Here is a 22,270-nt window from a genome sequence, read left to right as displayed (position 1 = left end):
AAGCATGAAGCATGTTGCTGATGGTAGAAGGGGCTTTTTCCTTTTGCATCAGATTTGCATGTGTTGGAGGTTTCTTTCTGACTGTAAAGGCACCTTTCACTTGCAGGCTCAGTAGAGTCTTCACTCCCATTGGAGAATGAAGAACAAATAAGACTTCAAGCAAGAAGACGGCTAGAAGAGCAGCTCAAACAATATAGAGTGAAGAGACATCAAGAAAGAGTGAGTACCACCCAACAGATGTTCTAGATTCAGTTATTGATGGGAACTTATACAGTCTATGCTTTAAATTCTGTTTGCTGTGCTTCAAATACTCAGATTTTTCAGATGTGGAAAAAAAAAATCTCTTTCTTCTGGAATTGGTTCTCTATATTGTTTCTCCGTTATTGCATTGGTAATGCTATTTTTTGCTACCCGAAATAGGAAAAAACAAAAACAAAACAAAAATGTAGGCAATCTTAAATTTAAGAAAAATTATTCCAAATCTGAATTATTTAATTTCCATTTTTTCCTATATCTTTCAGTTTTTAGACTCTACCTTAATTGCTTTCAACCTGTCTATATTTAGTCTTGATTGTTGCCATACATGTAGTTTACCTCATTCATGAAATGATACAGAAACTTAAAGTTTAAAGCTTTTATATTAATACTTACGTATTAAGTTCTACAACAAAACAAATCCTTGATGCTAGTTCAAATGTAACATTCTGGAATTTACTTTCTTTTGTTTTCTTTTCATCCAATCAGTCTACATCCAAAAACCGGCCCTCCAGCACGCTAGATCCTGAGTTGATGTTAAATCCAGAAATCTTGCCAAGAGCTAGCACTGTAGCAATGACAAAAGAATATTCCTTTTTGCGGACCAGTGTCCCCAGGGGACCCAAACTGGGCAGCTTGGGACTTCCAGCATCCTCAAAAGAGAGAAGAAGTTCAAAATCTTCAAAGTCCAGTAAGATCCGGTCCTTGGCTGACTACAGAAGTGAAGATTCAGACTCTAGAAATGCTACTGGGAGTCTTCTGGCTACTGACTTACCTGGTGGGATGCTGAAGCAAAGCAGAAGTGGTCCAACATCAGTTGTTTCTGAGATTAGTCTACCCTCCGACACAGATGATCGAATAGAGAATTCCTCCTTGGCAGGAGATAACATTTCAGAGATTGATGGAAGTGAAGTGGGAATGAGGATGGATGGAAATGAAAGCGACAGCTCTACCTACAGCAGCGTGTCAGGAAAAGTGGTGTTTAACAGTTTACAGAATGCAGAAGGCAAACAGAGCATTCCATATACAATAAATGGTCAGAAGATACATCCTGATGCCATGGGGCAATTTCCTTCCATCAGTGAAGTGCTGCAGGCTGCAGCAGTGGAGCACCAAGCCCAAGAGCAAGATTTTAATGGAGAAGTACGGAGCCGGAGAGACAGTCTTTCTAGCAGGTAAGAGAGATTGGTGGGCAGTGAGATGATTGCGGTGTTGTGCTCTTTTGGGATAGGCAGTCTGTTACTCTTATCTTTTACTAGCATTGGATCCAGTTTGTGTTCGCCATGATCGAATCAGCTTTTAACTTATGGATTCTAAAAGAAACTGAAAGGTCACTTCACAGAGTACCTACTTAATATATCTTTAGAGAAAAATAGTTTTGACACTGATAGAATGTTTTAAATGGTCTCCTAGCAATTGCGTCTATCTGTGCTCCATTTACTCACTGAATCACTTTTGTGGCATTAGTCTTTAAAGCCTGAAAGTGTTGATATAACTGTCTCAAATGGTGATTTTTACTATGGTTGTTTACCTGATCTATGTATCTTTCAGACCTCAAGTCATGAAATGCTAAGAGTCCTGTCCTATACACTCTTAACCTCTTCAGTCCTTTAACTGTAGTCTCACAAGCTTGTGTGTTTGTAATAGGTATTAAACTTTTCCCTTAGCCGAATACCTGTTTTTTCTTTTGCACTAGCTGTTGCTGTTTCTCAGGAACTTCTGCATTAAAGCAGGTGTTGTGGACAACATTTGTGGAGGTTTTGTTTTTCACATTTATGTCCATTTGTCTGCTTATAAAGGGATATGCAGCTACAGAACACACTGAAGTCAACCATTGCGCTTTTGTAAACATAACAAATATATGGGTACCACAATAAATTCTAGTTGCTGCAAATATAGAAAGCTAACACACACAACTTCAGTGTGAATCTAATGTCTTTCTCTTTGGATGGTAATGAAGGTTGTTTCGCTGTGCTTTGGATACATCATACAATGAGAAACCGTATCCTAATTTCTAGTTTAGATGAGAAGCATATTATCTTAAGGAGTCTGAGTACCTCTTAATTTCAGACTCCCTTTTCTTCAACTAGGTGAGTGTTGTACTCTCTCTTATCTGTGTGTGGTATCTCTGTCTCCAGTGTATCTATGGAAAGCTCTATCGCAGGAACTCATGATGAAATGCTGCAGGTGCTAAAGGAGAAGATGAGACTTGAAGGGCAGCTAGAGGCACTTTCAGTAGAAGCTAATCAGGTACAAAATGAATTTCTGTATTTAGCAAATTATATTAATATGTTAATTAATTTTCAAGAGCTTCCTCCTCTTATGGGAATGTGTTTTGTAAAAACATTGTTGAATTAGATACATTACAAGTGCTCTTATGAAGATAGTCTTTAAAGCCTTCAAAGGTCTAGAAAAAAAGACAACAGCTTTAGAGATGATGAATCCAGAGTTAAGGTAATGATGTCTGTGTTTTCTCTTTGTATTGACTGATGGTATAACATAGGTAACGCAAAGCATTCTTACTTAGTGTGGAAACACATCTTATAAGCCAATAACCATGTCAGGATTTTTGATGAAGACACTATACCTCTTGTCTGTGCTTTCCTCTGTGTTTTCTTTTGAATATTTGAACTTTTTACTATGCGAGGTGTCACTTCAAAAAAACATTATTTGAAGTAAGTGGTCTTTGCCTTAGCAAAGCCATTTTGCTGTTATCTCTAATCAGCCATTAATGTATTTTCTCTTTTGTATTTAATTTCTGGGACACATTCAGGCTCTCAAAGAGAAGACTGAGCTACAAGCCCAACTTGCAGCTTTGAACATGAAGCTTCAGGCACAGATGGAGCACAGCCAAAACAGCCAACAGAAGCAGGAATCGCTGAGCTCAGAAGTGGCCACATTAAAGCAATCTTGCTGGGATCTGGAAAGAGCAATGGCTGACCTGCAAAACACCTTGGAAGCAAAGAATGCTAGTTTGGCTTCTTCAAATAATGATTTGCAGTTAGCAGAGGAGCAGTACCAAAGACTCATGCTGAAGGTTGAAGATATGCAAAAAAGTGTTCTCACCAGAGACAGCACAGGTGGGTTGATGTAAATTTTGATCTTTAAATTTTATTATTCCATAAATCATTTTAATTCAACATAATTCTGAAGTCCAAGAGCAAGAAATAATTTTAATTTGCATTTTATTAATAACATACTAAATAGCTAAATTTTAAGGTGTTTGTTTTCTATGTTGTGTCACAAGTGCCACAATTTGCAAGACACAGCCAGCTTGTGGGAGGAGGCATAAATATGTAATCTAATAACTGTTTGATGGTGAACTAACATTTTTTAGAAAACTGCACAAATACTGGTCTGTAATGATGAATCTCAATGTCAGGATACCTGCTTTCTGATTTTATTTTTTAATTCATATTTTCAGCCTCTGAGGAGCTTTGAATGCTTGAAGAAACTACTCATTTATTTTAATTTCGTTCTGTTTATGAGCCTAATTCTTTGGATTCCAGAATTTTCATTTTTTGCTTTTGCAGGAGCAGCCAATCTTTATGTAATTAGGTGCATATATTTTTGTTCAAATAAATAAGCTACAAATACAGCAATAAGCCTTGAAAATGTGTGCGTAAAAATTGAGCGATGGAGTATAATAGTCCAGATTCTTTCTTTTCCTTTTTTTAGTTCATGATCTGCGACAACAGTTGGCTTCCTTACAAAATCAACTTCATAAAGTACAGTTGGAACGGACCACGCTGACCAATAAGCTAAAGGCATCAGAAACAGAAATCACATCACTCCAAAATGTGCGACAGTGGTACCAGCAGCAGCTGGTACTCGCTCAGGAGGCTCGTGTCAGGCTGCAGAGTGAGATGGCTAATATACAGGTATTATGATTTGTTTGCACATAGGACTGACAATCTGTTCTTTTAATTTTATCCAGATGTCCTAGTTTCGGCTGGGATAGTTATTTTTCCTCCTGGTAGCTGGTATGGTGATGTGTTTTGGATTTAGGATGAGAACAATGTTGATAACAATCATGTTTTAATTGTTGCTGAGCATTTCTTAAACTACATCAAGGACTTTTAAGCTTCTGATGCCACCCTGACAGTGAGGAGGCTGGGGGGTGCACAAGAAGCTGGGAGGGGACAGAACTAGGACAGCTGATCCAAACTGTCAAAAGGGATGGTTGTCCACAATACCATGCGATGCCATGCTCAACAGTTATATGGGGTGGCTGGACAGAGTATGGGGGGGGTGACCACTGCTCAGGGACAGGCTGGGCATTGGTCAGTGAGTGGTAAGCGATTGCATTGTGCATCACTTGTTTTGTACATATTATTATCATCATTATTTTTCTTTTCTGTGCTATTAAACTACCTTTATTTCAACTCAAAAGCTTTTAATTCTTTTTTGCCAAGTCTCTCCCCAGTCCCACTGAGTGCTTAGCTGCCTGCCAGGTTAAACCACAACACCAAAGGACATTGAGAATGGCTCCATTGTCAGAGTTCACACACAATGTCTTTATACTTCAGGTGGAGAGCAGGCTGGGGGGAGTTGTTCTGTTTTTTGTTGTAAGGTGTTAGCTCATGTTGATACTGAGGCATAAATTTAATCACTTGTCTTATGTGAATGAACACCTATAGTGCAATGTAAGTAGTAGTTGAGATTAGGCACAGATAGGTTCAGGTTTTTTGTTGTTGTTTTTTTTTTTTTTTTTCTTCCTAGAACTCACCAATTTGAGCTGTTGGTATTAATCAGTGATTTTTTTTTTTCCCACGTCCAGGCTGGGCAAATGACCCAAGCAGGTGTGTTGGAACATCTCAAACTAGAGAATGTGGCATTGTCTCAGCAGTTGACTGAAACCCAGCACAGATCAATTAAAGAAAAGGAACGTATTGCAGCACAGCTGCAGAATATTGAGGTGAGGTTGTAGGTGATCTTCATTAATTATGTTCTGTTTAAGTTGCATATTTAGTTTTTGCAAGCATAGTATTTGAAAACTCAAGTATTTACCATCAAAGCAGTATGAAATTCTTATGAATTGGTTAAAATGATGCTTTATAAAAACAGAAATGTTTCAGAACAAATAAATTTGTATGAAACTACAAACAGCAAGAGGGAGAAAGGCCATGTTTCCCATTCCAAGGTGACGCCTGCATTTTCAGAGCTGATATTTGCTTTTAATTGAGTTTTAAAAGTGGATGTAAATATTCTGCTTTGCCCATTCGTGAACTTTTCCAAGAGAAAACTTACTTGGAAGATAAAGTTAGTAAAATTCTTCTTAAATGTGTGAAATTGCTCAGGTTTATCCTTCCTGTACTTAAGGAAGAAAAGATGAGTAAAATCTATTGAAGTTCAGCGCATTCACTTTCAAAGCGTTTAGAACCCATCTCCACTGCTTCCAATAGCAGTTGTGTAAATGACAGGATTTTCTATTTCATGGAGTTACTACAGTATCCAAGGAATTTATTTTTGTTTCAGAATTTTCTAAGCGGCTTAATTTTAATACTTTAAATATTTGTCTTATTTATACCCTGTTTCGTCCATTTAGAAAGGACATGGTGCTATATAAGGAACTCAGATTGTCACAAGTATACAAGACACTCAACTTATTCTAAGGTGTCTTAAGTATATGAGTGAGTGACTTCGGTAAAGATATACAGGTGTGTAAGGCAGACATCAAAATTATATTTGCTTGTTACTTTCTTCTAGAAATGTTCTTGATAACTTATCCTTTTATTTTCTTTTTTATTCCCCAACACATACACACATCCACCAGCCCCTTCCAACTGAAACTGTAGATGTTAACTACTTGCTTTTTCTGCACAGGCTGACATGTTAGATCAAGAAGCTGCCTTCATGCAGATCCAGGAGGCTAAAACCATGGTGGAAGAAGATTTGCAGAGAAAACTAGAGGAGTTTGAGGATGAGAAAGAACAGCTTCAGAAAATGGCTGATTCTGCAGCAACATTGGAGCAAGAGTTGGATCAGGTAGACTGTTTTTAGGCAAATTACCAAAGGTTGTAAAGGAAATAGTTAATTGGCTGAAAAGGCAGTAGTAAATAAATACTGAGCTCTAAACTTTTTTTAAAAAGAGTCTGAAAGATTGCTGCAAAAATGAAGTCCATATCAAAGTCACTCTGTCCCAGGTGAAAAGGCCCCCCACTTTTTTTTTAAATCATCTCTGTAACTGTGTTTTTAGTTTTTGTTTTTGAAATTTCATTCATTTTGTATAAATTTAATCTTACAAATTTAATCTTAAAACACATTTTCTCAGGTCAAGCTGACTTTGCATCAGAGAGATTTGCAGCTTGAATCTTTACAGCAAGAACACCTAGATCTAATGAAGCAATTCACCATGACCCAAGAGACATTGCACACCAAAGAGCAGTCCCTGGATGACCTGCAAACACAGTACGATGAACTGAAGGCCAGATTAGAAGAGTTCCAGAGTGATGCTACTTCTAAAGATGACATGATACAGTATTTGCAAAATGAGAAGATTGTCTTGGAAGTAGCACTGCAGACAGCAAAAGCAAACCAAGAGCAACTTGATGAAGGAACAAAACGCCTTGAAGAAGATACAGAAGTAGCATCAGAAGTGTTGGAACAACTGAGGCAAGAAATTGCAATAAAGTCAAGCCAGGTAAGAAATCCCTGAAAATATTTTACTAAAAATAGCTGCTCCAGGCAAGTATTGCCACAGGCACGTGACATTGCCAGTTACATGACAGATTTGTACATGATTTGATCATGTATATGTGAACTGGTGCGATCTGCTTACCACATATGTAGATTAATGACACGCTAAAATGTTACTGGCAGGATAAGGGACCTTTGTTTACTCCCGAGGGTTGAGCTCATTATAAAGTGTGAGATTATTTCTGATGGGTTATCTAAAAGTGTTATTGAGATACCTAGTCAGAAACAGGATCCTTGTTAGATTAGGCAATTTGTACAAGCATAGCTAAAAATACTGTCAGTGCTTGAAATAATGTAGAATACGACATGTTTCACGTGTAAAACAGCATGTTTGTTTCTTTCCTCTGGCAGGTAGAAAATCTGCAACAAGAAAATGCCAGCCTCAAAAAACAGGTTCAAAAAGTGAAGGAACAGTTCCTGCAGCAGAAGGTAAGCAAAAGCAAGCTATTTCAAAGAAATGAAAACAAATAACTTATTTTTTGTAGGGTAAGTATGTATTTCTGAGGGCTATTGTGAGGAGACTGGAATTCATTTTCTGTATCAAATACAAAGAACTTGGTGACATAATTACGTGGTTTCAGTTGAATTTTTACCTGCAGTTAAGAAAAAGTGAATCCACCAATCATTTCAAGCTTTCATTGGTCTTGATGAAGTTTGCTAATTGATCCACTATGTAAAGTCTCTCTCTGGCTTGTTACTAGGTTTTCTTTTGCAAAAGCACTTCAAAAGCACTTAGAAAAATCTTCAGTTGTCTTCATTTTCCTTCAGCTTTGAAAAATTGTAGTTGCCAGAGGAGAATAAAAATGTTTTATCGCAAATTTTATTCCAAATAATTAGTTTTAAAATAGTAATTTAAAATTGATATATCATTAGTTGTAAATATGTATTATGCATAGAGGCACCATTAATTTACCACTTTATTGCTCGTTAATGTAATACTAAAGGTGTTTTTTTAGCTTATTTGGTTTATTTTGAGAAGGCTGTTTAAACTGCAATTAACACTCCCTCCCTTTCTCATGACAAAAGTTGTTAATTATGTGCATGGAATGGCTAATTTTTAAAATTATTTTTTAATTGTGTTTAAGTAGTGCAGTTCCATAAAGAATATGAGGAGTATACCATACTGCTATAAACACTTATTCATATTCACTTAATGAACAAGTTGGCCTTGTTCAGCCTGGAGAAGAGAAGGCTGGGAGGGGATCTTCAATGTATCTGAATATCTTAAGGGAGGGTGTCAAGATGTTGGGGCTGGATTCTTTTCAGTGGTGCCCAAAGATAGGACAAGAATCAATAGGCACAAACTAAAACACATGAAGTTTTATCTGAATATGAGGAGAAACTTCTTTACTGTGAAGGTGACAGAGCACTGGAACAGGTTGCCCATAGAGGTTGTGGAGTCTCCTTTTCTGAAAATAATCAAAACCCACCTGGGCATGATTCTGTGCAAAGTGCTCTAGGTGACCCTGCCTGAGCAGGGAGTATCACCAGATGACCTCCAGAGGTCCCTTCCAACCTCATCCATTCTGTGATTCTGTTACAGATGACATTTGTTTGTATTGTTTGATACCACCTCCCCCCAAAACTAGAATAACATCGGTAAATATTTTAGAAATTTAAGAGTAATTTACAGCGAAGTTGTAACAGAGATGCTATGTTGTTCTTGAAACTCTTGTGTGCAAGGTCATGGTGGAAGCTTACCGAAGAGATGCAAGTTCTAAGGACCAGCTGATTAGCGAATTGAAAGCTACAAAGAAACGTCTAGACTCAGAAGTGAAAGAGTTAAAACGAGAGCTACTGAAAATTCAAGTTGAAAAACAATCACTCGAATCTGAACATTCAAAACTACAGAAGGAAGTATCTCAGGTTCGCCAGCAGATGGTGGAGATAGAAAATCATCTTCAGTCAGTGCAGAAAGAACGAGATGATATGGAAGCACGCCTACAGGTATGGAAGGTGTCAAGCATTGGACTTTGAGAGAATATTACATACAGGATATGTTGCTGTTTCTGTTAGTTTTGGAACTAAACAGAATGGCTGCAAGTTAAGGTTCTTGGATACATATTTAATACTTTATATATAGTTGAGCATATACCTACCACATTAAAGTGACTGCTCAGTAACACCTCATGTACATGTAAGTCAGTGGGGAGAAGCATGCTCCAGGAGTGGTAGAAGTGTGGTGTGGAAGCAGTTAACCTGGTCCCAAAGTGAATGCTGTCTGAGAGCGGAGCTCAAAGTAGAACTGTGTGCATACATGTTGTGGTGGTGGCCACAGAGGAAAGAATTTAAAAGGTAATAAAAAGGAGTCAGGAAGCAGAGAACCTTGAAATAGGTGTTTTTGTTCCCACATGTTTTTTTTAGGACTGTAAATAATTTTGAAACTTTTTGTATTTGTTCTCCTGTAAAGCAACATAGAGAAAACATGTTTTTGTTCTTGCATCATGTCTGTTTGTTTGTTTGTTTGTTTTTCTCTCTCCCTTTTAAAGTCCTTGCAGTTCGATAAGGAACAAATGGCATCTCTTGCTGAGGAAAATCAGTCATTAAAACTAGAAGTAGAACAAATGCAAGAAGAAGCAAAAAAGTAAGTCTGTTCTTTTGGTATGGACAAAAGATCTATAACATTAATCTTTCATATGCACACTTTTAGTAATCAGCCTTTTCCTATTCCTTAGTCTTCTGTTTGGGAAATAACATCCATGTCCAAGTACTGATTGCATACTGCAGGAGTTCTATCTTCTCTGATTCACACATGCTTTTAAACAATGATATACATGTTGTATGGCATGTATTGTTAACATGTTGTAACATGTTTAATGGAGTTAATCCTAATTTTCTTTCAGTAAATTTTAACCTTGAATGGCTAGAATGTTGGGCTTAATGAGAACAAGTTGGTGTGTGTGTGTGTGTTTTTTAAACTGGTAACCACAGATGAAAACTTTTACTGAGACATGAAGTACCCAATGAAAATCTCAGATTAGATGAAACCTTAGTTTAGATTCTTATTCTAAATTCTGTGTTATTTAAAGAGAGTAGTGTACATTCCTTCATACTGGAATTTTAATAATTCTGACAAAGACTTCTTAATTACCATAACAACCTTCTTAGAATGTGTTCCAAAGTCCTGGTCATTACCTCACAAGGGGCCAAAATTGTACCTTACCCATCTGATGGCTTTTTCTGAGATGAGTGACTTGGGACAAGGGGAGAAAAGTGGGTGTCATTTACCTTAACTACAGCAAGGCATTTGGCACAGTCTCCTGTAGTATCCTTACAGTTCAGCTGGTGAAATATGGACTAGCTAAGTGGACTATATGCAGATTTTATTATTTCTTTTCAATTGAACCATGCCAAAAATTAATCATTCAATATCATTTTCTGGCAAATTTTGTTTTAACCTTATGTTTTGTTTTTTTTGCTTTCACTCTAGGGCCATTACGGAGCAGAAACAGAAAATGAAGCGTCTAGGGTCAGATCTGACAAGTGCTCAGAAAGAGATGAAAGCAAAGCATAAAGCCTATGAGAATGCAGTCGGCATTCTTAGTCGGCGGCTACAGGAATCCCTCACTGCAAAGGAATCTGCTGAAGCAGAGTTGAGCAAACTAAAAGCACAAATCACTGATGGTGGAAACAACCAGATTGCTCAAGTATGCGGGTGTCTTTTAACATTGTTAATACAAAGATAGCACTATCACATTATTAAATATGTGTTGAAACATTACTATACACTGAAGCGATGAAAACACTTGGAATATAAAGTTAACTAAGAATGCTGGTATCAGTGTTGTGAATACTGAGAATTTCCTTAATTATATTTGAAAGAGATAGTTTGGCAGGCTTTGTATTTTTGTATTTCACTCGTTTTTTGAGATTATTAATTGCTTGGGATCTGAAAAATTTCCCAAACTCTAACTCTAACTGCTTTTATCCTCATAGACAGTTGCCATCTCTTCAGGGTAGCCGTAATTTAATCGTATATGTTATGACTATCATATATTAATTCTCAACAGTATTAGAATTGATTTATTGAGGGAAAACCTAAATTCCTTGGACTAATGGAGCAAAATATGAAAAATGATAAAAGTAGCGGTTGGATGCAAAGGGTTGAAAGCTCTGAGCTAGACCTTTACATTAATCACTAGCAGCTCATTTAATATTTGGTAGAGAAATAAACTTCTTAACAAAACAAAATTGCCTCTGCAGAGATGGATGGTAAATGAATCAGGTTTGTGATCCTTTTGTCTTTAGGAAAGGATTCAAGCTCTGGAGACAGAGTTGCAAACTGTTAGCAAAAGCAAGTTGATGCTGGAAAAAGAGTTGCAAGAAGTGATCTCGCTTACCAGCCAGGAGCTTGAAGAATACAGAGAGAAAGTGCTGGAACTAGAGGATGAGGTGATTACCTGAATTTACATGGTAGATGGGAAGGTGACAGTAAAAAGCACCTAGAGGCGGGGAGAAATTTTAGTATCATAATTTTATTCCAACAGTGCAGGAAATCAGAATCTAATGTGCAAGCATTGTGTTGCTGACACAATATAACTTTTCTGCTCTGTACTGTCTCTTCATGGTTTTATGAATCACTGTAGTATAGGGGAAAAGAAGATGAGAGGAAAGTAGTTCCTGTATTAAATACCAGCTGTGTCTGGCCATAAAATAGTGAATATACATGAATAGTTATTTTCCCAAACTATTGGGAGTCATGTATGCTCAGTGATTTTTGAGGGCAGGGTGGTGGTGTTCAGTTGTAAAGTTGCACAAAAAAACCCCATAAACTACTCTTTATCTCCATGTGAACAGTACTCATTGATTGTGCTTTCTAGCAAGCCTTTGAGTCTTCCATTAGGAAAAAAATGTGAAAATGCACTTGTTTTGAAGTACCCTTTTAAAAAGGGGGACAGGGAGAATGAAGGAAAACTGTAAAAGCAAATAAATTAATTTACATCAGTTTTTTTGAGGTATTAATCTGGAGATGTTTGTATTTACTTTCAACTGTTCTCTGGCTACAGCTTCAGGAATCTAGAGGCTTCAGGAGGAAGATAAAACGTTTAGAAGAAATTAACAAGAAGTTGGCCCTTGAACTGGAACATGAACGAGGAAAACTGACGGGCCTTAGTCAGTCCAATGCCGCTTTGCGGGAGCACAACAATATCCTAGAAACAGCTTTAGCAAAAAGAGAGGCAGATTTGGTGCAACTGAATCTACAGGTATTATGACTTTTTGGTATTATGCCTTAAGAAAGGAAATGGTTAATATTTCTTGTAAGATGTAGAGGTCTTCACTGATATGATGCAAAGTTGGTGTGTTTTCTTCAGATGCAGGCCTCCTGTATGTTGCATAACAGTAGTAACGTATGAGAATAAAGAACAGATCAGAAATGATATTTTGCGCTAAACGGAGCTGTTTCTCTCTTAGGGTGTAAATAAATCATGCTGAAATACTTGCAGTTGTGAAAGTGTGGCTCATTTAAGATTCTTGAAACATGCAATCTGTCACATAATGATTCACTGGAATTAATGTTGATATTTATGCCAATGGTAATGTATTCTTGTGGTATAAGCAAAAGGGAATTTGTTGCCTATAATGTGCTACCGTTTAACCATGGCTACTTTAAGCTTGAAATGGTACTCTATAGAAGCAGTTATCAGTGAACAGCAGAGATAAGCTTTTGCAACTGCTGCTTTGGCTGATGTTTGTATTTACTCTATTGGCATTTCTGGTCTTCCACTGAGTCTACACAAACCATGCATTTGTTTTTGTGATGTGCTACAGGTTCAGGCAGTCCTAAAGCGAAAAGAGGAGGAGGACCAGCAAATGCAACAACTTATTCAAACTTTACAGGCTTCCTTAGAGAAAGAAAAGTCAAAAGTTAAAGACCTTAAGGAACAGGTAATGGGTCATTTATTTATTTATTTATTTTAAAAGATGATTTAAATGTAAAGTATTTGAAAGGTAGCTTTACAGAAAAATCTATGCTTTATAACATACTGCTTCCTGCAGGGTCTCTGACATGATGGTTGATAGTTGGTTGAAAGATCAATTGATGTCTTTTCTGTTGTGCCCAGTGTTAATCATGCTCACTGACTACTAAGAAAGTTCCATTGTAGCTTGCGGTGGTTCATGGAGTGTATCCTGAAGTGATGCTGCTTCATCAAAAAATTTGCAGTAAGAAAGCAGTTTAGCAGATGTGGTTTTTCATTATGTAATAATTAACCACTATTAGCATTAGTAAGGATGACAACACTAACAGTGTTTTTATAAACAAAAATAATTATAAGCAGCAAATTAATGCTGCTGCACAATTTTCTTGATCTGTTCTGTACCCTTTTAGCTTAGTTCTTTTTTGATACTCGTACAGTGATAAAACAAAGAAAAATTGTATCTTTTTTCTTTGCAGGTAGCAGCAGCCAAAGCAGATGCAGCACACAATCGCCGTCATTACAAAGCTGCTTTCCTTGAGCTCAATGAGATCAAGAAAGAGCTACAAGCCAAAGAACTCCTTGTCCAAGCCCTTCAGGCTGAAGTGGACAAACTGCAGTAAGTACGCTGTAATAAATGCCCCAGTTCTTGAAGTACAGTAAACAAAATAAATCCTCTGAAAAACACACACGTTAATGAATTTTTGGTTTTGCCATTCTGAAGTGGTTTATGTTGAAATGCATCCCAGCTGAGCCTGATCATAAAATACATGTTTGGATGCTAGGCAAATATTTACAAGTTCATGTCTCTTAGTATTTCAATTAGACCCAAAGTAGGCTGTATATAGGCTTCACCACCTTCTTTTCTTTTTCAGTTCTGACATGGATTTTTGCTATTTCTTGTTACTAGTGAGGGTTAACACTTTATATACATATTATCCTGTTATTCTCCCCTCTTACATCCCTAAAGAATTATGTAGAAGATAAATTTGAGCATTGGATATATTCCATGGTATATTGAAATGCTATTTGTTTTGTTGTACAGAACCAATTTTCTTACATTGTAAGAAATTATCAGACCTACATAAGAATGGATATAAGATTAACTCTAATTCTCCTAAAACAAAAGCACAATTACTGACAGGCTTCTTGTTTTGTTCACTGTATAATCTGTTGTCTGTAATTGGAATATTACCAGTGCTCAAAGAATGTGGTTTTTGCAGCATATATATATATTTACGCATCTGTCTTTTGTGACTTAACTCTTGCAGCAAATGTGTTGGCAAGCCTTCAAAGGTATAACCAGGTGTCATGAGCTGCCATATAATTAACAATCGTATATTAATGTAGTGAAGTACTTGTTTTAAAGGACAGATTTTGTAAGTACTGTTTCTGTTAATATTGCTGTGTAGGGCAGAGGATGAGAAACATTCCCAGGAAGTATCACAATTTCAGCAAGAGCTGGCAGAAGCCAGATCTCAGCTCCAACTTCTGCAGAAAAAGCTGGATGACAAGCTTAGTGAACAGCCTGTAGTAAGCCAAGAGGTAAAACCTGCACACCTACTATGTTTATCCTTACTTAGGATGTGTTCTATGATTTCATTTGTGTTTCATCCAGGAACTTTTAATGAAATTTATTTTAGGAAGTTTCCTTAAAAATAGGAAAGGTTCATGAGACACAGATAATATTTTTTGTGAGTGATTTCATGTATAGAGAATTCTAAAGATGCTCTTTTGTTGTTGTTAGGTGGAAGACCTCAAGTGGGAAGTAGAACAAAAAGAAAGAGAAATAGAAACACTTAAGCAGCAGTTGGATATGAGTGAACAGCGCAGCCATAAGGAATTAGAAGGGATGCAAGTTGTCCTACAGGTATTTAATCTAGCAGGTGGAGATTCTGATGGATACCTGGTATTGGTGTAGGGGGATAATTAAAACAGTATTTTATAGTTTAGAAGCATTTAAAAGCATTTACACTGATTTTTAATACACATTTTTATTCATAAAACCTAATTCATGATGTGTTTTGCAGTCTTTACTCTTTCTTGATTTCACTGGGCTGTTAGTTTCTTATTTTATTGACCTTACACCGTAAAAATAGGTTACTGACTTCTAATTTTATTTCTGGTTTTCTGTCAGGGTGAATTTGTTTCACATAACACTATCATTTTTTTTTTATTCTTTTTCTAGTTTCCTCTGGAATCTGAAAAATGTGATGAAAGCCTTAGTTCTGGATTTTTTGTACTGCTTTCTTATATCAGATTGATTCCCTTATTTTCCTATCTAGAATATCAAGACTGAGTTGGAAATGGTGAGAGAAGATCTGTCAGTGACTCAGAAGGATAAGTTTATGCTGCAGGCTAAAGTGAGTGAACTGAAGAACAGCATGAAGTCACTGCTGCAGCAGAACCAGCAACTGAAGTTAGATCTGAAGCACGGCAAGATGAAGAAGGTATTGGAGTAGGAAGAATATGTAGTAGTGTAATTGGATTACAGTACTGGAAAATACTCTGCTGCAAGGAAACTTGGTGAAAACTCTTAATTGAAATGCCTACCCGTAATATAAAGTTACTGATGTTCTGATATTTAAATAATAAATACGGGAAGATGTGCAGGCAAAAGTAACTTTACTGGTCTTGACTTCTTTTTCATTAGAAAACTTTGTGTCTACTATATTATCTTCCACTTACATTTCAACTTATAATAAACTAAAAAAAAATAAGTGCTTAAATTAAATAATGAATCATGGGCAAATATTTAGTTAGTACTTTCTTAATGTTCACGTGTCTGTCTTCTCTATTCTTGTCCTATCTAGTTTTTCATCTTTCCACAGTTTCAAAAGGTGACTATTAATGGCTTCTTTGATTTTTATTTCTTTTCCTATTTGCTAATCACATACAGAAAATGCAGCAATAGTAGATCTCTTGCTCCTTCCTTATTTGAAGTACTTCTCTCAGTTAAGAGAACTTCATATGGAACTCATCTGTATCATTCTTCTAGACATTAATCTAGATATTTCATCCTGCAGGTTCTAGAATTTCCAGGAGGACTTATTTGATTATACTTCTTTGTGTTTTTTTTTCCTGAATTTTTCTTTTAACTATACTGGTAGCATGTTATTAAAATTTGTTGTGAAGATCCAGATTTAAATCCTTCTTGTTTTATTTCTTAACTAGTCCTTTTGTATGCTCTGTGTTTACCTATAAGTATGACTAGAAGCTGACATTAGGTTAGGAACTTTTGCTTGTGACCCATGAGGCTTAACTGAGCAGGTATCAGAAGCACATCCGTGTTATGTACCAGTAGTGTGATATGAAACTTTGTGTGATAAAAGTGAAATGGATGGAATAAGCTGACTTTTTATTTATGGCTCTTTTTTTTTCCCTTAACCAGAGGAAAGGAGAGAATAACTCTTCAAATCCTGTAACTCCAGTCAAGATTCCTGATTGTCCAGTTCCTGCTGCCTTGCTGGAAGAATTGTTGAAACCATCAACAGCTGTGAGCAAGGAGCCTTTAAAAAATCTGAACAGCTGTCTCCGGCAACTGAAGTATGGCCTGTTATTTAAAACCATATTAAATAATTTCTTAAATGTTTCCAGGAAACCATCTGCCAGCCTAAGAAAAAAAAAAAAGGATTCGTGAAATGAATTATTTTGCTCTTAAAGGGACTATATTTAGGACACTAGGATGTTCTGTCATCCTAAGTGTTTGCTTAAATGGCAATGAAATAACAAAAGAAGCCTTTACAATATACTAGGCAAAATGTCCATCCTAGATTGTTGATTTTTTAGTACACAAATAAATATACTGCAAAACAAACCAGAAACAGCTATTTTTAGTTGTTGCCAGTGGAGAAGCTGGTGTTTCTCTCTTCATAGCACCAGCAGGGCTGCTTGTGATAGGAGCCCAGGTGATGCATTAATAAATCTATATTGAGAAATTTTATTCTGCCAAGAATTTATTTGCATGTCTTTGCTCACAAGGATGCACACACAATTCTGAGCATGAAAGCTCCAGCTTCAGGAAAATGGGGATTTGATGTTAATGTGGAGAACTGAGCTGCAAATTCCACCATCATCGATGTTTTAAGAGACAGGGGATCATGGAACATTATCACAGGCTATTACCAGACTAATATTTTTACTAAATTGGTGTCTGAATACGAGTCATAATGTGTTTATCTAGTTTATTTTTCTCTGGTGCTTTCCTTGCCTCTTCTTCTCATGTTGCCTTTTATACCAGCAATAGCACCATGTTCATCAGGTTGCAGTCACTTAGTGCCTGTGCTGAGGAAATGATGCTGCATAATGCCTGGCAACAAGTATGTGCAGTAAAGGAGATGCTGCAGTGTTGGCACTTATTTTTGGATTAAGCGTATTGTATTTGTTTTGCTTGTAAGTTAAAGACAATTTCTAAGGTTCCTTTAGACTTTTTTTCTCAGCTACAGCCTAGATAATCTTGGAGTAGTTATCAAGAATCAGAAAAGTAATTGTGATCGTGCATTTAACATGTAACTTTCTGCCTGATAATATTTGTTCTTTTTTTTTTTGTTGTTCCCAAAACTTTAAAAGGCAAGAAATGGACAGTCTTCAGCGTCAGATGGAGGAACACACCATTACAGTACATGAATCAATGTCTTCATGGACTCATATTGAGGGGCAGCTATTGAGGGACCTTACTTCCACCAGTCCTGCAACTGCATCAGACCAGCAGGAGATTCCTACTGTAGATGAAAAGAAACAGAATTGCGATGTTAGTGACAGGGAAGTTTTAACACTATAACCTTCTCTGCAGTTGTCCTTCTTCCTATTGCTTTAAGTGTGTAAACAAATCTTTATCAAAATTATTTATTTATTTCATTTAAAAAAAAAAAAAAAGGTGTTCAAAATATTGCTTTTGCCTGTAGAAGCAAAGGGCATGGTTTTGAGAAACTGGCATAATAATAAGTGCCGAATGTGCTATTCCAAGGATTTGTTTGAAACCTTACCATAATAATTCTACCATGTTTGGGACTGCCAAGTGGTAAATTTGACTCATTTGGCTTTAGTGAGAGATTAAGAAGGTTCAAAATGAGGCCAAGAAGAGCATCTGCTTCCAGGTCTGCATTTGTTTAATCTGGGTAAGTTTGTTAATAGATGACTGTTAATTATGTATCATCTGGTTTTTGTTCTGTTTATTTTTTTCTTTAGGTTGGGGGTTGGGGTGTTGATTTTTCACCCCCCCAGTTTTTCGCCTATCTTGGGCTGTATCCAAATTGCAGGGAAAAAAAAAAAAGTCCTGCTCCTGTTCAGTTATTAGCAGCAGTTGAGAAATGGATACTCCTAGTAGAGCATCCTTGTTTCTCCCACCTACAATGTCTTATTTTTTATTTTCAGATTACATATGTCTGCATTTAGGGGGGAAAAAAAAAAAGATTTGAAGCCATTTGTAGTTACAAAGATGACCTTTGATCTATGGCAAAAGAAACAGGCTGCAAAGATGACAGAACTTTGGCAGATTTGCCTGGGATGTTTTCTGAAGTGTCACAGTTTTTCTCTTACAGTTGCAGGCCAGTAGGGAGCTTTGCTTCACTGCACAAACACTTCTTGCACCTTTTTAGTTCAACTTTTGAAGTAGACATCCTTGATTAAAGGTATGCTTGTAATATATATACATATATATATAAAAGAAAAACCATAATTTTCTGACTTTGACTATCTGTTTTAATATTCTTATATACTGTAAGTTAAGGCTGACATAAGGGTTTTTGGTTTTGTTTTGGTTTTGTTTTGTTTGTTTGTTACTGCCATTGTTCTAATGTTACATTCAAGTTAGCTGGGTTTTGACATGCTGTACAAATGGCTTAGGGAAATTAGCCCCCAAAAGCCAGAGCTTTTAGAAATGTAATTATTTTACTGTAAAGACAAAATTATAATGCCTATATACAATTATTATTTTGATTATCTTCTTCCACACACTGTCCCAACTTCTTGCATCCTCTATTACAAGGTGTCTGTTGTGAATGTAAATGGTGGAACTATGACACTCTCTCTCTAGAGGTGCCTTGGCTAAATTATTATTAAAGAAGCCCACCTTAGACTCCTTCTTCTTTGGTCCCATCAGTCCATGTGGCCTAGGGTGCAGTGATAAGCCACACTTCTCATTCAAAAATCAGTGCAGGGATGCTGCTTCATCTAATGTGCTAAAGCACAAATCAAAACACACACGACGTTATTTGTAAGAATCATTGGCAACTCAGGTACTGACATGTTTTTGTTTTAAAAACATAGAAAACACATCAATTATATTCACTACAGATTGGCATTAGAAAATCTAGTAAGTATAAGAGGACTAGCTTTTTTTTTTTTTTTAAAAAAAAAAGCATCTCTTCAATTATTTTTTTCATAATTAGCTATAACAGCATTCAGAAAAGTCACCTTGTCTCTAATTTCTATTTGTCTTGTTTACTTACTTTTGTAAAGAGGCAGTTGCTTCTTTGAGGAGGCTCCTTTTGGATGGGTTTGTATGTTTCTGTGGGAAATGACTGCAGTTTGCTTAACAATAAGGCAAAACCCAAACAAGTGTGGGGAGAAGCTGTGTTTATTCAGAGTCTTAGTTCTCATAATTACCAACTCAAGATCCCATCCAGTTGAACACTTTGCACTTAGTGTTCCAGAGTGACGTTGTGCCCCTTAATTCCTTGGAATTTAGCTTACATTTTATGGGGTCAGAGTCAAGTGATGCTGAAAGTCAAGGTTTTCAATTTGGTGAAGGGAGAAGTGTATTAGTGTGACATTAGGTGTCCAACGTATGGAATTACTGATCTGTTTAAAGAAAAGTCAAAAGCTTTACTAGCTTAGACATGTTAATGTCTGCGTACTACTGCAGTCTACTTTGCAGAGTAAATGGTACTGATTATCTTGCTGCTGTCATGTTCTTGAAGTTGCCTGTATATTAAGCTCTAAGAGGGGAAATACGCAGTGTTGTTAAATAACAAAGTTAAAACTACATAATAAATAATATATTCAGTACAAAAAAGGTTACCAAATGTTCAGGATTTTAAATAAAATAACACTTGTGCAGGGTTAATGTTGGTGTTCATTTTGGTAAATACATTGCCTGTAGTTAATCTGTTATGTTTTAAGTGCAAAAGTTTGCCGACAGTTGTCATAGATAAAGCTTTTATCTGGTATCAAAGAAGACAGAATTGTAAGAAAACTTCATAGGTCTTAAGAACATCTGTTCTCCCTTCTGTATCAATAATAAGACTGCATTCAGTTTTCAGTGTAGTGCAGCACTTTCTCACTAGCTCCCTGTAAGACATCTGAGTTTATATAATCAAGTAGCCTCAGATGCATATTTTTCCTTTTAAAGATGAAGGAGCTGTTGTGAAGTTCTCCAATTAGATTTCTGCATTGATCCACCTGTTTCTCTCTCTCTCTGGAAATTCCTGGACACGAGTTATTTTCATTTTATGTCCCCCATGTGGTTTTCTACAAACACAAGCGGTATGCCATTTACTTAAACGAAGCACGGATGACAAGACTTTTGCAGTTCTAAGTCTGGTGAGGTAATGATCCACTGATGTTACAGAAGTCACTGAGAAGCCTTCTAGAAAGAGCACTCAGCATGTGACAAAAGCAAACCCTCTTCTTTGAAGCTCATCAGCTATGTATCTTAATTATCCAGAGAAATAGTTGCTGTTACATTAAAAAGCCTCACCCTGTGGCTGAGCATGCTCTCTATTCAAAGCCTCAGGTCTCCTGCTGTCTAGGCAGTAAACAAACTAGTTATCAGAATGAAACCTGAGTTCCCTCTGCATGTCTCAGCACTACCAAATAGATCAGAGGAGTAGCAGTGCCTCATTAATATCGATGTGTATTTAGAAATTTAAGAATAATTTTCCAAAGTTCTTTTTCAGTTTTTGAAGTAATGTGCAATTTTTTTTTTCTGTAACAGACTGTGTTTTCCATGTCTGTTCTTCAGTGGCTGCTACCCACTGAACAAGTCTTGTTGATGAAGCAGAAATGTTGTTGTAAAATGAGAATGTTTCCCAAATACGGAAAGTCGTTCAAGGCTGCAGCATTGCTTTTTCAAATGGGTTGGGTTTTTGAGGACTCTGGAATAATTGTCCATTAAACAACAACAGAAGCCCTATAATGGAAAAAATGTTATTTACCAAGTCTATGCTGTTGCTGAACACTGTACAATGTTCCATTCTATCGTCTTCCACGTCTCTTGGAAATACTTGTGCACTGTATAGGGATCTGCTGAGCCCCTGATCCACTCATGCTCTGGGAGGATCTGATCCCAAACTGTTCAGGCAATATGCTAGCTGGAGTCTATGAGAATCTCACATATTGAAATAGAGTAATACCCAGAGTGGAAGTTCTAGTGCTTGTATTTTCATGGATTATTTATACCTCTGTAGGGGAATGAAATGCAGTGGCACAGAAGTTTTAATGCTAATTATGACAATGTTAAAGGTGCACTGGGGACAGATAGTATCAATACAAGATTAACTTAAAGATGACAAAGTCACTACTGGTGATGCAAAAGCTTGTGATGTATGTTCTAATAACTTTGCCAGGGAAGTATGAGTAGTATGCATGTGACTTGATGTGACCAGAGCCTTTAAATATTTTCATATGAAAGTAATTACAGTCCAAAGTAATTACTGATGCTCATAAGCTGTCAGTCTGATCACACTTGTCTCCTAGTGTTGCATAACACTTCAGTCTTTGAGAGTAGAGCAGCCTAATTTCCAATACAGATGCACGGATTTCTGGAGGAGATAGAGATGTTCTCAGTATTGTAAAAGAAATTGTTGTTTTATACATGACATTTAATAATTTAATGTCTGCTTAGGCGGTATTTGTAAAGATGGAAGTTAATCATTTCATGTTCTTGAGTGGATGAGCCAGGGGACGGAGGAGTTACGCTATGTACCATTACTATTTATGATCACAAAAAGCATGTTGATTATAAAAATAATGTGCATAGGAATTCCTTTAAAAGTTTTGTGCAATAAACTATTTTTGGTAAAGGGCTCCATGTTGTTTTTTTCTTGTAAGGAGAAATCGATGTAATCTTCTCTTTATTTTTTGACTTTTTGTTCGGGATTCAGAATATGCTGCACAGCCACTTCAACTTATTCTGAAGGTCTATTGTCTTGATTTTCTTCCCTCTTCTTGTACTGCACTGCCTGTATACCTTCACCATATCCGTACAATGCTGACGTTGCACATAACGAGGTGGCCAGTTTAAATCCGCTATCTCTTTTTCTTACGATATGAGGGCCTTCCCTCGTTACGCTGTGTTTCAAACCACTCATTCCGAAAGCGCCGTGCGCGCCCTCCCTCCCACCGCGCACCGCGGCCGGGGCAGCGCGAGGCTGGCGGCGGAGGGGCCGCGGGAGGCTCGG

General features: G+C 36.8%; 1 protein-coding gene across 5 annotated transcripts in view; it reads left to right on the top strand.

Annotated features, from left to right (window-relative positions):
- The window catches only part of GOLGA3 (golgin A3), a 29,049-nt gene extending 6,887 nt beyond the window's left edge, over window positions 1–22,162 (top strand). For 4 of the 5 annotated variants that reach the window (XM_082774549.1, XM_082774547.1, XM_082774548.1 and 1 more), the window contains exons 4-24: window positions 107–219; window positions 745–1,430; window positions 2,394–2,505; window positions 3,029–3,335; window positions 3,934–4,136; window positions 5,036–5,173; window positions 6,082–6,243; window positions 6,530–6,898; window positions 7,306–7,383; window positions 8,638–8,901; window positions 9,444–9,538; window positions 10,385–10,601; window positions 11,203–11,346; window positions 11,961–12,158; window positions 12,724–12,840; window positions 13,349–13,488; window positions 14,282–14,414; window positions 14,617–14,739; window positions 15,155–15,319; window positions 16,261–16,415; window positions 17,439–22,162. In XM_082774549.1, the coding sequence (XP_082630675.1) occupies window positions 107–219; window positions 745–1,430; window positions 2,394–2,505; window positions 3,029–3,335; window positions 3,934–4,136; window positions 5,036–5,173; window positions 6,082–6,243; window positions 6,530–6,898; window positions 7,306–7,383; window positions 8,638–8,901; window positions 9,444–9,538; window positions 10,385–10,601; window positions 11,203–11,346; window positions 11,961–12,158; window positions 12,724–12,840; window positions 13,349–13,488; window positions 14,282–14,414; window positions 14,617–14,739; window positions 15,155–15,319; window positions 16,261–16,415; window positions 17,439–17,649 (4,130 nt within the window). In that variant the 3' untranslated portion in view covers window positions 17,650–22,162. The remainder of the gene's footprint in view (window positions 1–106; window positions 220–744; window positions 1,431–2,393; window positions 2,506–3,028; window positions 3,336–3,933; window positions 4,137–5,035; window positions 5,174–6,081; window positions 6,244–6,529; window positions 6,899–7,305; window positions 7,384–8,637; window positions 8,902–9,443; window positions 9,539–10,384; window positions 10,602–11,202; window positions 11,347–11,960; window positions 12,159–12,723; window positions 12,841–13,348; window positions 13,489–14,281; window positions 14,415–14,616; window positions 14,740–15,154; window positions 15,320–16,260; window positions 16,416–17,438) is intronic. The other variant, XM_082774551.1, reaches the window with a different exon arrangement.
- Window positions 22,163–22,270: the final 108 nt, after the last annotated feature.

This window comes from Aythya marila (assembly GCF_965140915.1).
Source record: "Aythya marila genome assembly, chromosome: 17".
In the NCBI taxonomy this organism is placed as follows: Eukaryota; Metazoa; Chordata; class Aves; order Anseriformes; family Anatidae; genus Aythya; species Aythya marila.
This window is presented reverse-complemented; position numbering and strand designations above follow the sequence as displayed.